Here is a 22720-nt window from a genome sequence, read left to right as displayed (position 1 = left end):
TCTAGGGCGGATTGTTGTGGCCATGCTCCCGGAAGCCGACCAACCTCAATCTCGTCCCAGGCGTAGGCATCGTAGGCGTGCAAGGCCCCAGATATTTCAAACACGTGTCACCCTTTTTGGAATGCCCGATGATGAGGTTTTAAGACGCTACCGTCTTCCTCCCAATATCATCATAGACACTCTCTCATTAATAGAGAGTGATCTTGAGCGGCAAATTGACAGTCCTACAGCAATACCACCACTTACGCAATTTATGGCGGTGTTACATTTCTGTGCCTCAGGATCGTTTCAAACAACGGTGGGAATAGTGGCAGGCATCTCACAATCCTCCTTTTCCCGGATCCTGAGGGCAGTGATGGAGGCACTTTTCAAGCACCTCCATCATTTTATTCAAATGCCTTTGGATATGGGTGCCCTTAGTGTGGCCAAGGCCAATTTTTACCAAATAGCTGGCTTCCCACACATCATAGGGGTTGTGGATGGTACTCACATACCACTTCAGCCTCCAGCACGGCTGGAGGCCATATTTCGAAACAGGAAACACTATCACTCCCTGAATGTAATGGTGGTATGTGATGCCTCCCTCCAGATCTTGTCCCTGAATGCAAAATTACCAGGAAGTGCACATGACTCCTTCGTCATCCGGCAATCAGGGATATGGCACAAATTAAACAACCTACAAGCTGGTGATGCGTGGCTTCTGGGTAAGTGTAGACCTTTAGTACATAACAATGTTAAGCTTGATACACAGTGATCCTGATGTTGTCTATTCTTTTTCACAGGAGACAGTGGATACCCTTGCATGCCCTGGCTGCTCACTCCTTATTTGGCTCCCACACCAGGTCCACAAAGTGAGTTTAATACCGCACTTACAGCCACCAGGCAAGTGGTGGAGCGCTGTATCGGCCTTTTAAAAGGCCGATTCAGATGCCTCCACCGCTCTGGTGGCGAGCTCATGTATTTGCCGGATATGGTTTCGAAAATTGTGGTCTTGTGTGGGATCTTTCACAACATCGCCATAAGGAGTGGTGTTCCAATGCAGCCAGAGGATGCCTTACCTGAGGATGGCCCCCCCGAGGTTGGTCGGAGGTCAGTATGTGGGGGGGCCATACGCGATGATGTGGTGGCCCGATATTTTAGGTAATTATTGATCAAACAACAGTGTGTATACCCAATGTGTTACGGTTTTTTAATGTTCATCTTTTTTTATATTAATTCTTGCACCATCTTCTGTTTGTTTGCATAATCTTTGGCACTCCCACGATGACTACTTCCTGCTACCCTTCAAAAACCTTTCTGTGGAAACTTCGGGAATATATTCTGACACCAATATTGCAACGCCATATTTGTGAAATCATGTGGGCATGGACCTTCGTCAACCAGTTCTTGATTTGTTGTGTGTTTGTTTAGTGTTTTTGGTATGTGGAGTTTTTCTGATTATCACTGTGTGTTTTGTTTGTGAGTGACCACTTGTATTTTGATTTCTGTTGTGAATAAATATTTGGAGAGTGTAATTTGTTTCCTTTTTGGGCACGTTAGAAGCAAGTGTAAACAAAATCCCAAACGTTAATTTTACCTAAGGGGTAACCCAGTAATGAAGCAAGTGGAGCTAAAATTTAATATGTTTTCGGGGTACTAACCAACACAACAAGGAATCCTGTACAATCAGTTGCCTTCGTAAGATTGTCCTAAGCAGTTTGGCCACCAAATAGGAAGCTGAAAAATGGTGTAAACTATCATGTTGACCACCACAAAAAAGGAAAATGACATTGGTACTGGGAGGTGTTTCTTGTGCCTGTTTGCATTCAAAATCCAACACACAATCTGTAGTGAGTTTCTGGGGCAAACCTTGGTTGAAGAGTCTACTTATGTCAGTGTAAAGAATCTTGGATTTACTCCAAACGCACGAGACAGAGCTTGATTTTAAACAGATTTATTAAGAAACAATTAAAAAAAAAAAAAAAAAATTAATTCCGAAGGAGGACCAACAGATGGTCAAGGCACTGCATTAGCCCGGTGACCTGCTCCCGCATACGGCCCACACAATTCTGTTCCTCTGTGGGTGACAAAAGTTTGGGGATTAATAAATCGAGAATGAAGCAACATTGTAAAAAAACAAAAAACAAGCAAACACAAACTTACAAGCTTGTGGCCCAAAAATAAATTACACGGATAAAACCCAGAACCCCAAAATGTCGTATGCCAAAAATACAAGGGCCCTAAAAAAAGGCACACAGGTGTGATATGTGTATGGTGACATCAGCAGGAACAGGTAAAGACAACCCCCAAAAATACCCTAAGGCGAAAAAAAGAAAAAAAAAATGGGGACGACACATGATTACATACAAACAGTTTGTGGTGTCCAAAATAAACTTTAAAAACATACCGTTCTCCAAAACGAGAGAGCCAGAAGCCACTCCCTGGACCACCTCGGAGGTGGCTACATTCCCCAACCCGAGGGGCAAGGTGTTTTCGCCATCCTGGGAGGGGGTATTTGGAGGAGGGACGGATGGAGGAGAGGGGGAATTGGGCTGGAGGGGAAGTAGGCCAGAAATTTCGGCCACAGGGTCTGGGGAGGAGGGGGGAATAGAGGAATTGGGGGTTGGAGAGAGGGGCCGGGACCGGCGTCTTGTGTGGCGATGCCGCCGTAGTGTTTGCTGTGCCCCTAAAAAATGAACAAAAAATTGTTGTTAGTTTCAACAGGAAACCAAAAAAAAAAAAAAAAATAGGACAGACATGAAAACATGCACATGCAGATATGACTACAATGACTCTATAGGACAGACATGAAAACATGCACATGCAGATATGACTACAATGACTCAATAGGACAGACATGAAAACATGCACATGCAGATATGACTACAATGACTCTATAGGACAGACATGAAAACATGCACATGCAGATATGACTACAATGACTCAATAGGACAGACATGAAAACATGCACATGCAGATATGACTACAATGACTCAATAGGACAGACATGAAAACATGCACATGCAGATATGACTACAATGACTCAATAGGACAGACATGAAAACATGCACATGCAGATATGACTACAATGACTCAATAGGACAGACATGAAAACATGCACATGCAGATATGACTACAATGACTCAATAGGACAGACATGAAAACATGCACATGCAGATATGACTACAATGACTCAATAGGACAGACATGAAAACATGCACATGCAGATATGACTACAATGACTCAATAGGACAGACATGAAAACATGCACACGCAGTTAGGGCCCACAAGATAAACTTGAAAACCACAGTCCAGAACACTTACTTTCCGCAATCTGCATGCGAAAGCATGCCAGCAAGCGGGGCGTCCGCCGGTGCAGGTCCGACCACCTGCGCTCCAGCTGGCCAATATGTCGGCGTGAGCCGAAGGAGCGCAGGCGTCGACGTACCTCCGCATATGCGGAACGCTTGCGCCTGTTGGAGATGGGTGGAGGCTGACTGGTGATCCTCCTGTCCATCACCTCCGTCAGCACCAGCAGTTCGCGCCTGGTGAATGCGGCGGATCTCATGATGGCAATGGTGTTTTTTTAACAAAATATTTTTAATAAAGCACCACAAAAAAATTTGATTGGCTAATGTATTTGGGAAATTAACAGGACAAATTCTATTGGTTAGTGTATGAGTCATGTGTTCGACAGAGCCACAAATCTCTTGAGAGTTATGATTGGCTTGATGCAGTGACATGCGTAAGCAAATTTAAATAAAGAAATGAACCACAGAAAAATTATGGGGAGACAAACAAATAGAACAATTGTTTAATTGGGGCTAACATGTCTTTGGAACAATAAAAGCGAAGGTTTCAGCCGTACGTATTCTGCGACCAAATACAAACACGGACAAGATTAAAGTTTATTGCATTGTGTTGAAAAAAAAAAAACAATTAAGCTAATTGATACATTGATTGGCATGATACGATTGAGGGAGGTAGGCCGAAAAAACGAGCAGGTAATCGGAATCTGACAGTCCCACTTCCGGTTTGTACTTGTGCGTGCGTTCCCTTCAAGCCATTTCGGGGATGTACGCTCGCTATTTGGCACGCTCGTTAGTCAGAGGAGGGGTCGCCTGAGTTTGGGGCGGATTTTTAGCTGCGTAGGAAAAAACGAGCGAGTGCTTGAATTTAAATATTTTTTTACGTACGGCGAACGTGCGTACGCCCACTTGCAAGTGGGTCTGAATGAGGGCCATACTCTAGTACAGAGGTTCCCAAACGCGGTTCTCAAGGCTCCCCAACAGTTCAGGTTTTAGAGATCCATGGTTGAGCACAGGTGACTTAATAAGTACCTCAGTCAATTTGATTTAACCACCTGTGCTCAACCATGGATATCTCTAAAACCTGAACTGTTGGAGAGCCTTGAGGATGGTGTTTGGAAACCTCTGCTCTAGTACAAAAAATGGCTTTATAATACTCTTCTATTTATTTATTTTTTGGTCTATATTGAATAAGAACACAATGGGGTAGATGTATGAAGCCCAGAAACGGTATCAGCGCACGTTAAGTGCGCTGATACCGTTTCTCCCCGATGTATGATCGGGGGTCTGGGCGGTAAATGACAGGGGCGCTATGCGCCCCTGTCATTATCGGCGCTGCTATCTACAACATAGCAGCGCCGACAGCCTGGGCTATGTACGAACGGTCAGATCGTCTGACCGTTCGGCCGGCTGTAGCTGTCGATATCGACAGCTACAGCCTGGCGATAGCCTATCCCCACAGCAGGGACAGCGCTGTCCCTGCTGTGGCGGCTACCGGCTTCAGGGCTGCACGCGGGGATCTCGCGATACTTGCGAGATCCCGCGCATGCTCATTGGAGCCGGCCGGGCCTGACACACATCGCATCAGCACTAGGCTGATGCGATGTGGTCTGTAGCGGGTAGCGCCGGAGGGGGGAGTTAACGCTCCTCCTCTCCGGCCGGTGAGATGTTCACACATCTCACCGGTAGTGCTTCCTGCTTCGCCTCGGTAAAGAGGCGAAGCAGGAAGCGTTATAGCGGCACTTAACATGCCACTATAATACATCTACCCCAATGAACAGTGAGTAGGGGAGATGCAGTTCTCCACAATGTGCCGCCATGATGTCTGGCTACGCAGATCACGGTAGAATGTGGTACAATAACATCACTAAATTTCCTGTGTACCTTTATTTGTGGAAAAATTTGCAATGTTCCTGGCTGCAAGAGAATTTTTCTGACTGGTGCGAGGCACTTGGAACTATGACTACATCAAAATGGCTTGACATTGTAAATGCCGTCCATGTTGATAATTCTGGCCTATCAAAATCTGATTGGAATAAGCATTTAAGGTAACCATATATGTGGTATTTTGTTGGATAATAAGAATGGAACTGCCACTAGAATGGGCCTACACTGAGCACTTATAATGCTGACAATATTTAAAATCCATTCACGTATAAATAGCTCCTATCTAAAAATGGTACTGTCTGATGACTGCTCTTTATGTGTATATGGGGTTCTAATGTGGTCATGTCAAGTGAACAAGTCATGTATATCCAGCTTTAGGAGCATATTCAATTAACCGCGATAAGCCGTTTTTGACGAAAAGTTTTCGCCGGTGACGTAATTTCGCCAGGCGAAAACTTATCCCCCTTTTCAATTCCATAAATTTTCGCCAGTGCAGAAAGTCAATGCATTGGAATAGGCAAAAAAGATTTGCCTTTGAAACTAGGCGGAAAAAGTGCAGAATTAGGGTTTTGGGGTGCAAACTTGTGGGAACCACCCTGCACCCTTGGGACAGCCCCCCAAAGGTAAACTGTGTCAAAAAAAGTAAAAAAAAAAAAAAACTTAAGAACACCCCAAAAAAGTACTTTCCTTTTGGGGGTGAAAAAAAACAAAGTTGGGGGACAAACTAAAAAAACTAGCGAAATAGACTCCAGGGGGGTCCCCAAATATGTCCCAGGTGTTTTTAAGTTTGCAGGTGATTGAGGCAGGTGGATTTTTATCATTTTTTAAAACTTCACTTTAGCAACTTTAAAATATGCTAGCACCCATTTTCATGTACCCCAAATTTGCTGGGACTAGTTATTTTCTGCAAATAAAAATGCTAAATGCTATTATTCACCACTTCTGCAAAGACGCTAATTAGCAGCCATTGAGAGCATTTAAGTATCCCAATACCTTCAGCAGGCCTATTCAGGGGTATCTATAGTGATCCCCAATGTCAGTGCATCTTTTGGGGGGTGTCAGGCTGATTTCCCCAAATCTGACATGAGTTTTCACTGGTTTTGAATTCGCCGGGAGTTGAATACAGGGATAAGTGGGGACGAGCGCGACACTTTTCCGCATGGAAAACTAGTATGTCGGCGAAAAGTCCGGCATGCGAAAAGTTCGCGGCTAACTGAATATGCCCCTTAGTAAGAAATGTGTGTAACAAACCACTAGACCTCTAAACAAGTGGCCCGCGATCATGGCTATGGGTGAAATTATACTGCTGACCACCAGTGCAAATATAAATTAGTGTAAATTTTATATTAGCAGACATTTATTAAATGTTTAATACATTGACTGCTATAAATTAGTTATATATGGGAATAGTTTTTGCCCTAAAATATATATGATATCAATATATAATAACAACATCCTTTCCAAGCAGCTGGGGCTGCTATAGTCCACGCACAGACTGTTATATTGTTGTGCAATTTCATAAATCAGCATTATAAAGTAGCACAAGTCATAGTGGTGCACATGGTATCACCACGTAGTATGTAGCAGCAAAGTGTTCCTTTTTGTAGATGAGCCCAAACCTGATCACTTCCCCTGCACCTGTGCTAGATTCACCTTTGTGTTCTTTATACTCTTCACACACTTTCATGTGGTACAAGTCTTGTGTCCATATGACGTTTTGTGATTTTCTGATAAGCTCTCTTGTTATAACACGGGTGTGCTTTGAAAAGAAGCAATGTGTAAAGGGTTAAATAAACAGGGGCGCAGTTATTCCAGTACAGGGAAGAGAGCAGAAATATTATGAACTTTTGCCATGTTGTGTCAGCGAGGAGGAGGAGTAAGCAAACGTAGCATTTATAGTTGTGTGGTCAGCCACTTTACAGACTAGTCTTATTTCTAGGGAAGTAACTGACGTTCCAGCTAAGAACAGGTTACATAGCTGAGACAAGTGTGCATGGCAAAAGAATGCAGAAATACCTGCTGCTTTCACAATGAATGCTCCCTCCCTTTACAGTATCAGGTGCTTTGTCATATACACCCAGAGAAACTGAGCTGGTAGCTTTCTAGCTCTGAGACATTCTCCATTACAGGAGTGAGGGTGAGTTGGTGCATTCCACTGGCGGTCATTTACAAAGTCTGTTTTGATTTGTACAAAGGTGAAGTAAGGGCATTTGTTGCAAACGGATGCTGTTAGATGCCCATAGATTTCTGGCGCTGTCCACAGCTAAATTTTTTCTGCAGTGTGAGATTATTAAAATGAGTTCTGTTTCCTGGCCCATTCCAAACCAAGTGACCCCTGTAATATAGATGATCCTAATGCCCTATCACTGTCCTGATTAATCTAAGCCACAAAGGAGTCTAAACCATGCAGTAGCTTGGAGAAATTATAACTGAAAAGTTTATTTTATTGAAAAGAGGTGGCACTAAAGTAGTAGGAGGGTGGACATTGGCGTGACATTTACAGTTTGGTATAGTGGAGATTTCTGAAACTGCATATCAAGCTGTGCTTTGAGTAAATATCATGTACCACTGGATGCATTTACTTTTCCATCATGGAAAATCCATCCGTTGTTCTAGGCTTCAATGGAAGTGGTATATGTATGTTGGTGGCCTGCCTTCCTCTTAGTTGTTTAAGAGCAATCAAATAGTCCCATGTGGGAGCAATTCTTTTTGTACTCCAATTTATGGTAACATAGCACAGTAGATTGTACACTAGACAACGTAAAGCGCAACTGATGTCTGTTTGATTTAATGAAAGCATTAGGCTTTAGCAAAAAATCAATTTTTCTGTCTAGTTTAATCAACTCTTAAACTGAGGTGGGACAGTCAGGTTCGGTATGTTTTTTCAACAAACATAATGATGACAATTACAATGGGGACACTGTTAGGTTGAACACTACACGCCACCATGCTAATAATGTGATGTGAAACATTTTACCAGTATCCGCTTTAGAACTTCAAACATGATAGTAAAGGGGTATGTTTGACGTTCTAAAGCTGACACTGTTATATGCTTTACATCACTTTATTAGCATGTTGGCATGTAGTGTTCAACCTAACCCTGCCTCCGTTGTCATTGTCAACATTATGATTGTCGAAATGACAACTACATCCCATCCCGCAAGTCATGCCTTGGTCCTGACTCAGGGAAGTCACTCAAGTTGGAGGTGTGAGCGGAAACCTCACCATGGTTAGATGGTGCTCCGCGCATGTGCCAAAGGGGAATGTCACAGTTCAAAGTTATATTAGAAGGGGAAGGGGAGGTTTATAGATGGACTTGTGCTTTGGAAAGTCCGGGAGGTATTACATTTTTCCCATATACGTACCTACAAGATATATTTGGGAGGTAAGAGAGTAACTTGTAGGAATACAATTGATACATACAGTATATATGATAGTAAAAGTGTTATGCCAAATATATCTGCTCTTATTTTGCTAAAGAATTTTAAAATATTGCAGCTCTGTGTATATTTCCTGTTTAAAATACAAGGTTTATGTTTTGATTAAAATAAAAAAGTGCTTGGACATCTAACAATTAATATTTAATTTATATCATACCACAACTGTCCCCTTAGCAGCCAATGTTGAGAATTTTATATTATTATTAACTGGTCACTGTAGAATGTGATACTTCTGCTTTCTGAATGCTGAGTTGTGTTAATGAACGGTTACTCCACTACTGTCACTCCATTTTTCTTTGTATAAGAATTCACACCAGTCACTTCCTTGTAGTTACTCTTTATACATTGATGACCAGTTACTAGATAAACTGGAAAAGCTTGAAAAAACACTCCTGTCCACTTAAACAGAAGTAGAACCACTTGTGCAAAGTGCCCAGTTTTGATGTGTGATCCAAAATAAAGGTATGGGAATGCAAATAGTAGCACATGGTCAGAAAGGTCTCAACACAAATGTATACCCATATGACCTATGTTCTATGACCAATATATAGCCTCATTAATAAAATATATATAATGCCCACACTCCCCAATTATGACTGTTATGGCAATACCTGCAAGGAGGTGGTTAGAGAGATGATCACCTTTAGCAATCACTTTTCCCTTAATGCTCTATAGACATACCGGTATGCGGATGCCCCCTAGTGCTTAGGCTTACAATAGTAAAACCTTATTACCCCATGATATTGTTGAGTTATTAAAGAAATGGACACCGGTATAGTGGACACAGAATGTAGTGCTGGCATACAATCCGCAAAAACACTGGAAGTGCAGGAAGCAGTACAATTCACCGGTTGGCAAATAAAGCAGTCAGGCAAAAGCCAGGCTAAAGGTCAGGGATGGTGGCAAGCAGAGTAGTCAGGTCATGGTTAAATGTCTGGGTAAGCAGAAAAATGGAAATCCAGGAGACAAGTGGATGTTAGGAGAACAGAGTCAGCATATCCACAAACATCAGCATTCGGAGCAACAGCGAGTTCAGCACGGTCAGCAAGGCTGGCAATATAACCAGAACTGAGGTTCTGGCAACTTGGCTTTTTAAACCCAGAACCATTGTTGAGAAGTGGGCAACAGACCAGCCCCCATAACACTATTGCACTTGGAGAAACAGGTAGCTACGCGGGAGGGAGAGTAACGCAAAGGTGTCTCCATAGTAACCATCCATCAGCTGGAAAACCTGCCACATCACTCACAGGGGTCTATTTACTAAGCAGTGTTAGGAGACAGAGTGAAAAGTGATGTCAGTGATAAGTTGCCAGCCAATCAGCTCCCAACTGACATTTTTCAAACACAGCCTGTGAGATGACAGTTGGGAGCTGATTGGCTGGCACCTTATCACAGACTTATCACTTTTCACTCTGTCTCCTAACACTGCTTAGTAAATAGACCCCACAGGGAGAATGGAGTTGTGTTGCTCAGTAATGCTTGTTAGTGTGGCTTCAGCAACTGAACATCAGTAAAGAATTTAGTACAGCAAAGAGAATTTAAATTGTACAAAATATAATGCAGCTACATTAAACTGGATATAATATTTCATCCTCATTTGTTTAGTATGTAATACAAATATTCTTAGGTTTATGATCAAGCCATAGGGACAGATTTATCAGGGCACTAGAGATATAGCTGTTTAATTTTCCCTACACATCGAAGGGTTATTGCTTATTCATGTGCACATATGCAGAGAATGGCCAGGTGAAGAGTTAAGTTAACTCTTATCACTCAGCATCCTCAGCAAGATATTTTTGTTAAATTGCAGCGATACGTGATTTCTTCTCAATTTTCGTAATAAAAAAAATAAAAGTACATTTGGTTATCTATATAAAGTGATAAATCCCTGTTTATCTCTTTTCCAGGTGGTGGTTCCATATCGTGGTTTTAATCTCAGGAAGTTTTAAATAAACAACCACATCAACTATTACCTTATTCGCGAAGAAAGGTGCATAATAAAAAGTTTGGATTCCTCCATTAAAGATGGGCTTCCATCAGCTACGCCAGAGCTGCGAGTGTCCTGTTTTGCCACAGACATTTATCAGTTGGTTATAAAATAATGAAAGTGAAACAAATCACTGCACCAGGTGTCATAATGCAGAAGTTGGGAATCAGTGAGCATCTTCGCAGTCCACTGGCGCAGCTTATTCTAGTCAACTCTCTGACATGTGGCCTGGAGGTGTGTCTGGCAGCTGGCATCACCTTCATCCCACCTTTGCTGCTTGAAGCTGGAGTGGAAGAAAAATTCATGACCATGGTCTTAGGTATGGGTACTTGCTAACATACACATTAAATTATTCACCAGACCAGCAGTTTAGTGTATGTATATATATACATAAAAATTCCCTGAACCTGTGGTGTGGTCAAATACCTCAGGAACCATAGATAGTTGAATGCCATTGACTAAATCACTTATTGTGTGTATGTGTATATAAATCTCTCTCTATATATATATATATATATATATATATATATACTGTATATATACACATACACACAAGTGATTTAGTCAATGGCATTCAACTATCTATGGTTCCTGAGGTATATATAGAGAGAGAGAGTTGCTGTGGAGAAAAGAGAAAGCAAAGCAGGTACCTCGTCTCTTCTGAGCAATGTACACGCAGTGCACAAGCCGTGGTTTCTTAATAGAGGCTCCTGTTTGCTCTTTCCAAAAGAGTTGGGAACCCTTGATGCTAGAGCAATATCACCGGTCCTTCCCACCAATTTTGCTATGCAACCCAATGATGAACAGTTCCGATCTTGGTGGGCATGCATAATTATGCATGGGTGTGATATGTATTACCGCCGGGCGCATGGCCGGCGGTTCAATTCCCGACAGCGGCTGCCCGACAACGGAGGAAATCCCGATCGTCCTAAAGGTAAGTATCAACTAACCTAACCCCCCTAACCCTAACCCTCCTTAGTGGTGCCTAACCCTAACCTCCCCCCATTGTGCCTAATCCCCCCTCTAAGTGCCTAAACCTACCCCCCCCTTCCACGCTGCCTAAACCTAAGTCCCCCGGGGGGGTGCCTAACCCTAATTCCCCCCTCCCCGGGGGTGCCTAACCCTAACCTCCCTCCCCCTAGCCTAACCCTAACCTCTCGGGGGGTGCCTAACACTAAGTCCCCCCCGGGAGCCCTAAACCTAACCCTCTCCCCCGCCCGCGGCTGTCCGCTGCGGCGCCCCCGGCATCCGCTCGATTGGAATGCCGGGCGCCGGTCTCCAGACGTTGGGCAAATTACAGGCGTCTACATTTAGACGCCTGTCATTCGTCCCTAGTCGGGATTAAGCAGTCTGGAAGCCGGCGGTCGGCATTTAGACCGTCGGGTTCCAGACTACATCCCTTATGCATTACTGCTTACCTGAATGGATGTACTGGTCAGCATTCTGTGTGTATGGACTGCTATGCTGTCCTGGGATTTTAAATACTGTGCAGTAAACCATACATGGTGTAGTTTTTATATATATACAGTATATATATATTTATTTATTTACTTGCTGCAAGAGTTGGATGCGTAAAGAAGAATTTTGTTTATTTGCATAAGGCAACGTTTCAGGTTTACAGATGTGTGCTTGAAAAAAGGTCTGATGTAGACCTAAAACGTTGCCTTATGCAAATAGACAAATTTCTTTTATATATTCAGTATATTGATTTTTATTTGCACTGAAAAAAAGTAAAGTTCAAAAGGTACTACAGGTTGAGTCTCCCATATCTAAATATTCCGAAATACGGAATATTCCGAAATACGGAATTATTTTGGCATGACTGAGATAATGAAACCTTTGATTTTTGATGGTTCAATGTACACAAACTTTGTCTAAGGCACAAATTATTAAAAATATTGTATAAAATTACCTTCAGGCTGTCTGTATAAGGTTTATATGAAACATAAATGAATTTCATGTATGTACACAGACTTTGCTTGAGCCACAAAATTATTGAAAATATTGTATAAAATTGCCTGCAGGCTGTGTGTATAAGGTGTATATAACACATAAATGCATTCTGTGTGTATATTCTGGTCCCATTCCCAAGATATTTAATTATGATATGCAAATATTTCAAAATATGGAATATTCCGTTATCCAAAATACCCGTGGTCCCAAACATTTTGGTTATGGGAGACTCAACCTGTACATGCCTGCATGGAAAAATATAGTCTGTCATGGTAAGAAAAAAGGGAAGTAATATCTATAATTAGTCCAAAGATGCTGTATGATATGGTATGACGAAGAGGCAAGATAACAGAAAGGTTTGACCCAGGTAACAAATTCCTAAGGTATAACAATAAAGAAATGACAGTGACAATATAGATATAATAAATGCAGCTATCTGGAATGAAGCGCAGAGTTAATAGATAAATAATATAGCTACTTATGGTTGGCTAGAATGTATTAAATACAAGTTATACAGGCAGATCTCCTAGAAGTATGTAACTTTCATACAATAATTTTCATTGGAAGGTCTTTTCTATTTGTTGATTAGTAGATATTGGTAACATGTCTTTGAAACTGTCCCATATTTAAAAAAATTTTTTTAAGGTAGTCTCTAACCAACTCATGGGGAATGCATGAAGCCGTTTACTTTAAACAGTGTTAATGTTGGTGGTAAGCCATGTACACTCATGTGCAGAAATTTGTTGTTACCATGGCATGCATAATTAACAGCAAGGTTTTTGCTAGGTTTGTTTTTAGATGATGTTGTGTCTATACGCGTCTATCCTTTCGCAGATGTTGTTATAATCGCGTGAGGCAGGGCTGCCATCGGGGGTACAGGGAGGTAACGTGTAAAGGGTGTCTGTCTTTTTTTCTGATTTTTTTAAAATTATTTTATTCAACCAGGGCAGGGGAGTGAGTTGAGGGTGGCTGTCCATACTCACCAGGGCCAGCCTTTCTTCAGTGACTTTACACATGACATATAGTCTAGTAGCGAATTAACCTGTCATTACAGCACATCAGCTGCATGGAGCTCATAGGGGTCTATTTACTAAGCTGTCTTAGGAGACAGAGTGAAAAGTGATAAGAAAGTGATAATGTGCCAGCCAATCAGCTCCCAACTGTCATCTCCAAGGCTGTGTTTGAAAAATGACAGTTGGGAACTGATTGGCTGGCACCTTATCACTTTCTTATCACTTTTCACTCTGTCTCCTAACACTGCTTAGTAAATAGACCCCTCAGTCTCTTTTAACCCCCTCACCCCCACCTGGTGTGTGTTTTTGGATACAGTTTTCTATATATTTAGCTTTATCTCTCTATCCCCCATTCAGGGCTGGATTACGGCTTGTGGGTGCATCGGGAAGCTAAGCTTTGGGGGCCCCACCAATAAAATTGCCGCCCCGTTGCCACCACTACTATGCTCTTACTATGAAAAATATAAAAAAGGAACAGCGCAAAAATATATCAAAACACTGTTTGATAGGGTATGATTAAAAGTCATAGAAAAAAGAAAATCAGTTCCCCAGTAGCCACTGGGAACTGGTATCCTGGTGCAATTAAAGTGGGGAGTGCTGGAGTTAATTACTTAAAGCCTTGACACCGCTGCTAGCTCATTTGACCAGTTACTCCTCTGGCACAATTGATCAGTAAACAAAAAAGCACGTATTGAACTGCGCAGTTTGTCAAAGTATATATATATGAAATTCTGTAGTGTACTGATATTATGGATAGATAAAGAAAGGCTTCCTTTATAGAAAATAAACAAATTTAATCACAATGTTGTAATGAACACATATATCAATTAAAATGTTCTACAATTTAAATATATTATCCACAATTTATGGTTGAGCATATCATCACTGTATTAGATGTAATAAAACAATATTGATACTATATTGCTCACCGGCTGGTTGTAGCGATATAAATATAAAAGTTTTGTTTCCTAATAGTCATCCAGTGGTGCTTACGTGAATGTATCTATGAACTCCCTGGCTGGATAGATCCAATTATCCCAAGGTGTATCGAAGACACTCTCAGTATGAGTGTACTGGATAGTAATATGACAATATGATCACAGTGACATATTCAAATATACATTCAAAATATTATTACTAAGGGGATACACAAAAAAAAAAGCTTGAGCAGTAATAAAATCACCTCACAAGAGCGTCAACTTACTAGTGACCTATAGAGGGGTTCCAAGGATCGACAAATCTAAATGGTCATTATAGATAATAGAATGCCCCCTTTTTTCTCTGTATTCCCCCCAACGTAGCCACAACATGTGAATAGAGCTAATCGATGAAGAATAATTACTGTTCAAAGTTTCAAATGTAGAATGTTTTTGAACTCTGTTCTCTATTACTGCTAAGTTAGGAAGGGAGGCACGCTTCCACGCCTGGGCTATAGATGCTTTAGTAGCAACCAATATATTTCCCATAACATATCTATCTCCTCGGGGCAAGTTACCAGAATAAAAGTGAAATAGAGCTGTGATTGGGTCAGGAGGAATTGAAGCGTTAACAACCTCACTAATCATAGTAAACACTGCGTTCCATAGTGGTCGAAGGAGGGAACATCATATGGAATTATATCTCCCATGCAGCCGCAATTTCTCTAGCATAATTGAGAGATAGATGGCCATATCTTATGTAAGCGCTCTGGAGTGAAATATGCTCTATGGAGCAGCTTATAGAACAATCTCTGAGTGGTTAATACACTTGGATACCATAAAGCAAGTGCGAAAAACTATGAGGGGAATTCAATTAGAGGCGAAAAGCCATATTTGCCTGTTTTTTTGTGAAAAATTTGCCTAAAAAAAAAATTCGCCAAATTGAATTCCAGGACAATTTCGCCTAAGTGGAAACAATTCTCCAAAAATGATTCTCCAATCAATAGCTGGTGAAAAGAAATGCAAAATCTTTATTTTGGGGTGCAAACGTGGGGAAACAACTCAGACCCCTTGGGACAGCCCCCCAAAGGACAAATACGCAAAAAAACAGAAACTAAAACCTAAGAACACCCCAAAAAAGACGTCATTTTTTGGGGTGAAAATTTAAAAAGTGGGGGGATAAACATTAAAAGTAGCGAAAAAGACTTCTTGGTGGTCCACAAGTATGGGTCAGGTGTTTTTGGGATTGCAGGTGCATGCAGCAGGTGGATTTTTCACGTTTTTTAAATGTTCACTTTAGAGACATAAAAACATGCTTGCACCCATTTTCAAGCACCCCAAATTTGACTGGATTACTTATTTTAACCAAAAAATACAGCTTTATGCCATTCTTCACCACTTTTACAAAGACGCTAATAGCAAGCAATTTACACAACTTAAGTACGCAAAATAGTTTTATTAGGGCTATTAGTACACATCTATATTGATTCCCTATGTTAGAGCATCTTTTTCTGGGGTACAGACTGATTTCCCCAATTCTTTCAGTACTTTTCACCTGTTCTGCATTCGCCTATTTCCGTTTTCACCTGTTTTGCAATTGAATTAGGTGAAAAGCAGGGACGAGCACAGAATAAATTCGCCTCTGAAACAGGCGAATAAAGCGAACAGTCGGACAGGCGAAAACTTTGCCTCTAATTGAATATGACTCCTCTTCAGAGAGAGTTCTGTCTAGATCCTTTTCCCATTTAACCTGGGCCGAAAATTTCCCCTTTTTATTTATCCTAGTCAAATATTGATACAACCAAGTAATACCTCCTTTATGATTGGAGGATCTAAATCGAGTTAGCCATAAGACAGGGAGGTGAGGTTTTTTGAGTGGAGATGGAAGACAACCTTGCAACCAGTGGCGTATCTGCAGATATTTGTAAAAATCTTGTTTCAACAGACCAAAATACGTCTGCAAAGATATAAATGATGCAAAATCATTTCCTATAAACAAATCACCCAGGGTTAATAGGCCACCCTCCATCCAGGACCCCAAGTGTAAATTGGGGATCAGCTTGGCTATCACTTCTAGAGGACGTCAGTTTATGCCAAACCGTCAGGGTAGATTGGATTGCTTTACATAAATAAGACCTGGTGGGGGTGGTTGAATGGGGCATCCAAAATAAATCCGAAATGGGAAATGGAGAAACGTAAGACCTTTCAATAAGTACCCAGGGTTTGGTGGAATTATTAGTAAACCAATCTCTGGCTTGGCTGAGGAGACAGGCTGAATGATAGTTTTCCAAATCTGGATAAGCAACTCCCCCATCTCCTTTTGAGAGAGACAGGGTTCTCCTCGCTATTCTTGTATTATTTCCTCTCCAAACATATGTATTAATAATCTTATAAAATTTATTAAATATGTACTTAGGTACCGGTCTAGGTATAGTATGAAACAAGTACATTAATTTGGGGAGAAGGACCATCTTTGCTGCTGCTATCCGTCCCAACCACGATACTTCATGTATCATCCAATCTCCCGTCAAGATCTCAAAAGCCCTCAGCAGGGGATCATAGTTACAGTGAACAATATCACATTCTCTAGCCAGATGTACTCCTAAGTATTTAAGTGATTTGACTTTCCAAGAGTATCTATAGAGCTCTTTCAGCTTATCCAATAAATATTTGGTCATATTAAAAGGTAGGGCTTCTGTTTTGTTAGTATTCAGTTTATAGTATGATATTTTGGCATAGTCTTCTAAAACGGAATTTAGTGCACTAAGAGACCCCTCCGGATGGAGTAAACATAATAAAATATCATCAGCAAATAAACTAATTTTATGTGACCCACCTCCAAGTACTGGGCCATGTATATGGGACATTGATCGAACCCTCTCAGCCAAAGTCTCAATTGCAAGAGCGTAAATAAGGGGAGATAGGGGGCACCCCTGTGGGTGCCGTTTGTAATATCAGAGCTAGAAGATAAACAGCCATTTACAATCACTTTGGCCGATGGTTGAGTATATAACATTCTTCCCTGAAATCCAAAATAACATAGGACCTTCTTTAAATATCCGGAATGAAGTCTGTCGAATGCTTTCTCAGCATCAAGGGACAGAACTAACAATAGTTCCTGAAGGCGATCATAATACTCTATAATATTAAGCACGCTCCTCGTGTTATCCGAAGCCTGTCTGCCCATCACAAACCCAACCCGGTCAGGATTAATAAGATCCGGAAGAAGGTGGTTTAATCGTCTAGCAACCATTTTGGCAAACAATTTAACATCTGAATTTAGCAAAGCAATTGGTCGGTAATTGGCTATTAGTGTGGGGTCTTTACCAGATTTCGGGATGGCAATTATATGCGCTTCTAGCATTTCTTTTGGAAATTGGCCGATATCTGAAGCTTTATTGAAAACTTACAGTAAGATTGGAGCTAAATCAGCTTTAAATGCTTTATAAAAATTTGCAGGATATCCATCTGGACCGGGCGCTTTATCTAGTTGCATTAAATCTATTGCCCCCTCCACCAACTCCAGCGACGAAGGGGCACTAAGGCACAGACAGGCCTCAGAGTCCAATTTAGGAAGGGAAATTTCCTTCAGGAAACCTTCAATATTGAAATCACTAGGTTGGGTGGTGTTGAAGTCATCTTTAAGGTTATATAATTTAGCGTAAAAGCTGGCGAAGGCATTAGCTATCTCAACTGGGTCTGAGACTTTCGCACCCAAGGAATGATATACTTTGTGCACCCGTTCCATTGCCCTGTTCCCTCTCAGTTTATGAGCCAACAATCGACTGGCCTGATTTCCAAAAATGTTAAATTTTTGGTTTAATTTAGTGATATTACGCTGTACCTCCTGGAGAGAAAAAACATTCACCTTATCTCTGGCAGTTATTAATTGTTTGAACAACTGTTTATTGAGAGGTTCAGCTTTATGAGCCTCTTCTAATCGTGCCACTTCAGCTTCCGCCTGCTCATAGCTTCTTTTATATTCTCTTTTCTGTCTAACAGCTGCCTGAATCGTTGAACCCCTTATAACCACTTTCAAAGAACACCAGAAATTAAATAGTGAAGTTTCCTCAGGATTATTGGTGCTAAGAAAAAGGGAGAGGGATTCTTGTATAGCTCTTTGAGTCTCCGGCAGAGACAAAACCTTACGGTCCAACCTCCAGGGGCTTGGGGCCACTTTCCTAGTCCCAATACTCCAAGTAAGAAGGAGAGGGGAGTGAGCTGACCAGGTCATGGGAAGGATGTCAATTCTACTCACAGAGGACAGCGTCCACTTATCTGAGAGTGCCAAATCAATCCTAGAATATGATTTGTGGACAAGGGAGTAAAAGGAATAGTCCCTAACTGTAGGATGCTTTGCTCTCCAAATGTCAAACAGATCAAACTCTGCTAACAACTGTTGAAACCCTTTTGAAAAAACATGTGAATGACTTTAACGAAGTGTTGTAGATCTTTATCTATCCATCACTGGATCTATAACTAAGTTGAAATCCCCCAGGAGTAAAATTGCTCCTTTAGCATACTTCTGGAGCTTAGTGAAAAATCTCTTACAGAAGGCTAATTGTTTAGTGTTAGGGACATAACACGAAGTGATTATAACTTCAACATTGTCCAATCTTCCCACCAATATTACAACCCTTCCATTTGGGTCTGTATAATGAGAAGACAAAATGAATGGGCAATGTTGAGAAACAAGAATAGCTACTCCTGTCTTTTTATTGGGACCACTAGACGTATACTTTCTTATATTTTTTATGTTTCACACAATTTCACGTGACCTCCTGATTTTGAACACCAGCAGGTATATATTCTTTTAGATCCCAAAGCCAAATTCAAATTGGGTTTTAACAATATATGTGCATAAAACTGATTTATATATATTTTTTCTGTAAAACAGTGAAGCGTTATCAGGTAGCGCAGTTTTTTGGTTTCTTTCTCTTTCATGCTCCTTACATGTCTCCGGACTCTCCAGTAGCAGATAGTAGTAATGTTTTATTTTCCCGGTGACTGACCACTCCCCCAGTCCAGCCACCAATGACCAGCGAACCTTTCAAGGCAGCCTCTCGTGCTCCTGGCCTCCTCTTTTGTCCAGCCCTCTCCTCCATCCTCCGCTACACAAAAGGGTAGATGTATAAAGCAGTGAAAAGAGTGGAGAAATGTGCCAGAGGAGAAGTTACCCCTGGCAACCAATCAGCTTTTACCTATTATTTTCTAGATTGTATTTGATAAATGCAACCTCAAAGCCGATTGATTGCCATGAGCAACTTCTCCACTGGCACACTTCTCCACACTTTTCACTGCTTCATACATCTACCCCAAAATTTCAAAATGTCCTATGTGCTTTCGCTTCAAGGAGGTGTATATGTGCCCCCCTATGCTTATATGTGCTATATATTTTGTATTGTGCTTGTGTATATGTGCCCCCCTATGCGTATATGTGCTATATATTCTGTATTGTGCTTCCTCTCCATATGTCCTGAATTGTGTCCCCCTCTCTCTATTTTTTTAAATTTTGTTCATTATTACCCCTTGTCTGTAAGTTAAGTAATGAGCTCCAAACACCACCCCTGTTTTATGTGTTTTGAATGTTCCCACACCCCTCCCAGTGTGTTCTGTATTATGTTCCTCTTGGTTTTCTTGTTAACTTCTTAAATGTGCTTAGCCTCCGCAACCCTAGTCTGCAAATTCTTAAATGTGCTCCACACAAACCACTACACCACCCCTCTGTATATATTTAAATGTATGCTCCCCCCCTCCTTCCCGCAACTCTTTGTTGGTTCTTAAATCCTCGGAACCCCCGGCTATGCTGTGCTCCAGCGCCATATGTACTCAGCCATCACTGTATCTTCTGAGCCTCTCCTTTGGCGGGCTCTTCTCTCTGATCTGACAGACGGCTGCAGCGTTTGCAACATCATCGAGCAGTTGCTGGGACCATAGTACAGCATTCAACTATCAGCCCTATCAGTGCTGTACCCCCATGATGGCGGCCCTGCCCTGCAGAATCGTAGACATGATGAAGTACACTTTGATGCTGCTGAGAGCCGGCCAGGGAGAGTGCAGAATGGACTGGGTTGGGGCAGTATTTGTAGCAATGTGGGGGGCCCTGGACACCACCCCGTCCGCCCTGCCTATAATCTAGCCCTGCCCCATGTTTGTCTCTGTTTACCGCCTCATCTTTGTCTCCATCCCCATTCTGTGCTTCTGCCTGCCCATCCTGTGCTTCTGGGGAGCCCTACATGTTTACTTTGTACCGGCTCCACAAATTCTGATGGTAGCTCTATCATGAGGCTTGCCCCCGTGGTGTGTTTAGGCCTCCAAAGTGCCAAAGTCACACCCCTTTGATAAGTTTGGAGGTATACTATATATACTATATGTGTCTTGTTAATGGAACCAGGCCCTCATTCAGAGCCGTACGCTCTGAGCAGAGCGCACGCTCTGAATGAGGGCCGCCCTCCATAAAAATGGAGCGTCCTCCTGGACGCTCGTATAGCTGTGGGTCACTACCCACAGCCTATACGAGCGTGCATTTTGATGGCCGCGATTGTCGTGACCATCGCGACCATCGAAACTGTGAGCCGGAGCCTGCGGTTGAGGTTTTCAACCGCAAGCTCCGGAGTGATTTTGGCTCTAACAGAGCCAAAATCACTCCCACTGACATCACTAGTGATGTCAGTGGGCCGGCTTCTGACGGGAGGCGTTCCCGTGGGAACGCCCCCGTCAGGGAGGCACGCCCACCAAAGGGGGCGTGCTGTCAATCAACATCGACAGCACGCCCCTTTTGATCAGACACAACGAGCGAAGGACTTTCCTTCGCTCGTCGCGCCTGGCGCATGCGCACGACGGAGCTCCCTCCGTTGTGCGCATGCTCAGTGCAGAACATCGACCCACTTGCGAGCGGACAGCCACTCGCGAGTGGGTCTGAATCAGGGCCCCAGTCTCTTACATAACATAACAGGATGGAATCGGTATGTATGACCGCCGGCCGGGTTCAAATCCCGACGCCGGAAGACCGGCAGTATTGAAGATCCCTACAGGGGATTGAGGTAAGTAAAACTAACCCTGTCCCCCCCTAACCCTAGCCATCCCTTAGGGGTGCCTAACCCTAACCTCCCCCCATTAGTGCCTGACCCTAACCCCCACCCTAAGTGCCTAAACCTAACCCCCCCCGTCCCCGCAGCCTAAGTCTCCCGGGGGGGTGCCTAACCCTAACTTCCCCCCGGGGGGCCTAACCCTAACCCCCCTGCTTCCGCTAGCCTAACCCTCCCAGGGGGGTGCCTAACCCTAAGTTACCCCCGGGAGCCCCTAACCTAACCCTCCCCCCCGCGGCTGTCCGTGCCCGACGCCCGGCTTACCTTCATTTGATTCTCCAGGTGTCGGTCTCCCGGTGTAGGGATAATGATAGGCATTGGGATTTCGATGCCTATAATTAGACCCTTGCCAGGATTGGACAGTCGGGAAGCCGGCGGTCGGTATTTCAACCGTCGGCTTCCTGACTGCATCCTCACTAGTCATAGGCTTAGCATCTAATGCTGTTCTTTCCTGGTCACAGGGAACAATATCTTTGGATTTCCAGTGTTAAGCCACAATAAATACAGTTCCTCTTTCAATACGGCAATTATCTTCAGCACTTTCCAGTATCAATAACTCAGTCCCAAAGTGCTCTTTAATCATAAATTCATATGATAATCATAATTCACACAAACTAGCTGCTGCTCTTCACACTGGTAAACTCGGGCACTGAAACAAGATGTATATCACGCTGTCTGCACAAACTCAGGGCTTGATTCAGACCCACTCGCTAGATGCATACGCTCGTTCTCAGAGTATGCAAATTCGGCTAAGTGACGGCATGGCAGGCGAACGCAGGGCAACGCCTCTATGTCTTGGCTTGCGATCGCTTTGTGTATGCAGGCACCCACCAGCCTGTCTTAAGACGCCCACTTGCGCACTTCATCTCCAGGAAGTGTATTCAACCATCGGTACATCGGGTACCATCAGGAGCATTCGCAGCACTATATCCTACCTCAAGCACTGCGAGCACTTCAATGTAAAAACCAGCCAGGTGACGTGTACTATGATGCTGCCTGTTAATTATGCACGCCTCTGAAACAGCGTTAAGATGCTCAGACACGCCTGAGACCAGGCCAAGTTGGGCTTTCCCTGAAACGGTGGCATAATGGCCCATCGGCGGCTGCTGGAAGCTAAACCTCTGGCAGACGTCAGGCTCAGGAGACCG

The 22720-nt window shown here is 42.7% G+C and overlaps 1 protein-coding gene across 1 annotated transcript in view; it reads left to right on the top strand.

The window, feature by feature from the left end:
• Nucleotides 1-22720, top strand: part of SLC45A3 (solute carrier family 45 member 3) — an 81917-nt gene that overhangs the window by 38155 nt on the left and 21042 nt on the right. Inside the window, exon 3 of the mRNA XM_088479622.1 lies at nucleotides 10522-10920. Coding sequence (XP_088335748.1) covers nucleotides 10716-10920 — 205 coding nt within the window. The 5' untranslated portion in view covers nucleotides 10522-10715. The remainder of the gene's footprint in view (nucleotides 1-10521; nucleotides 10921-22720) is intronic.

Source organism: Taudactylus pleione, unplaced genomic scaffold (assembly GCF_031769625.1).
Source record: "Taudactylus pleione unplaced genomic scaffold, aTauple2 ptg000242l, whole genome shotgun sequence".
NCBI lineage: Eukaryota > Metazoa > Chordata > Amphibia > Anura > Myobatrachidae > Taudactylus > Taudactylus pleione.
Note: the sequence above shows the minus strand (reverse complement) of the source record. Positions and strands in the feature narration are given on the sequence as shown.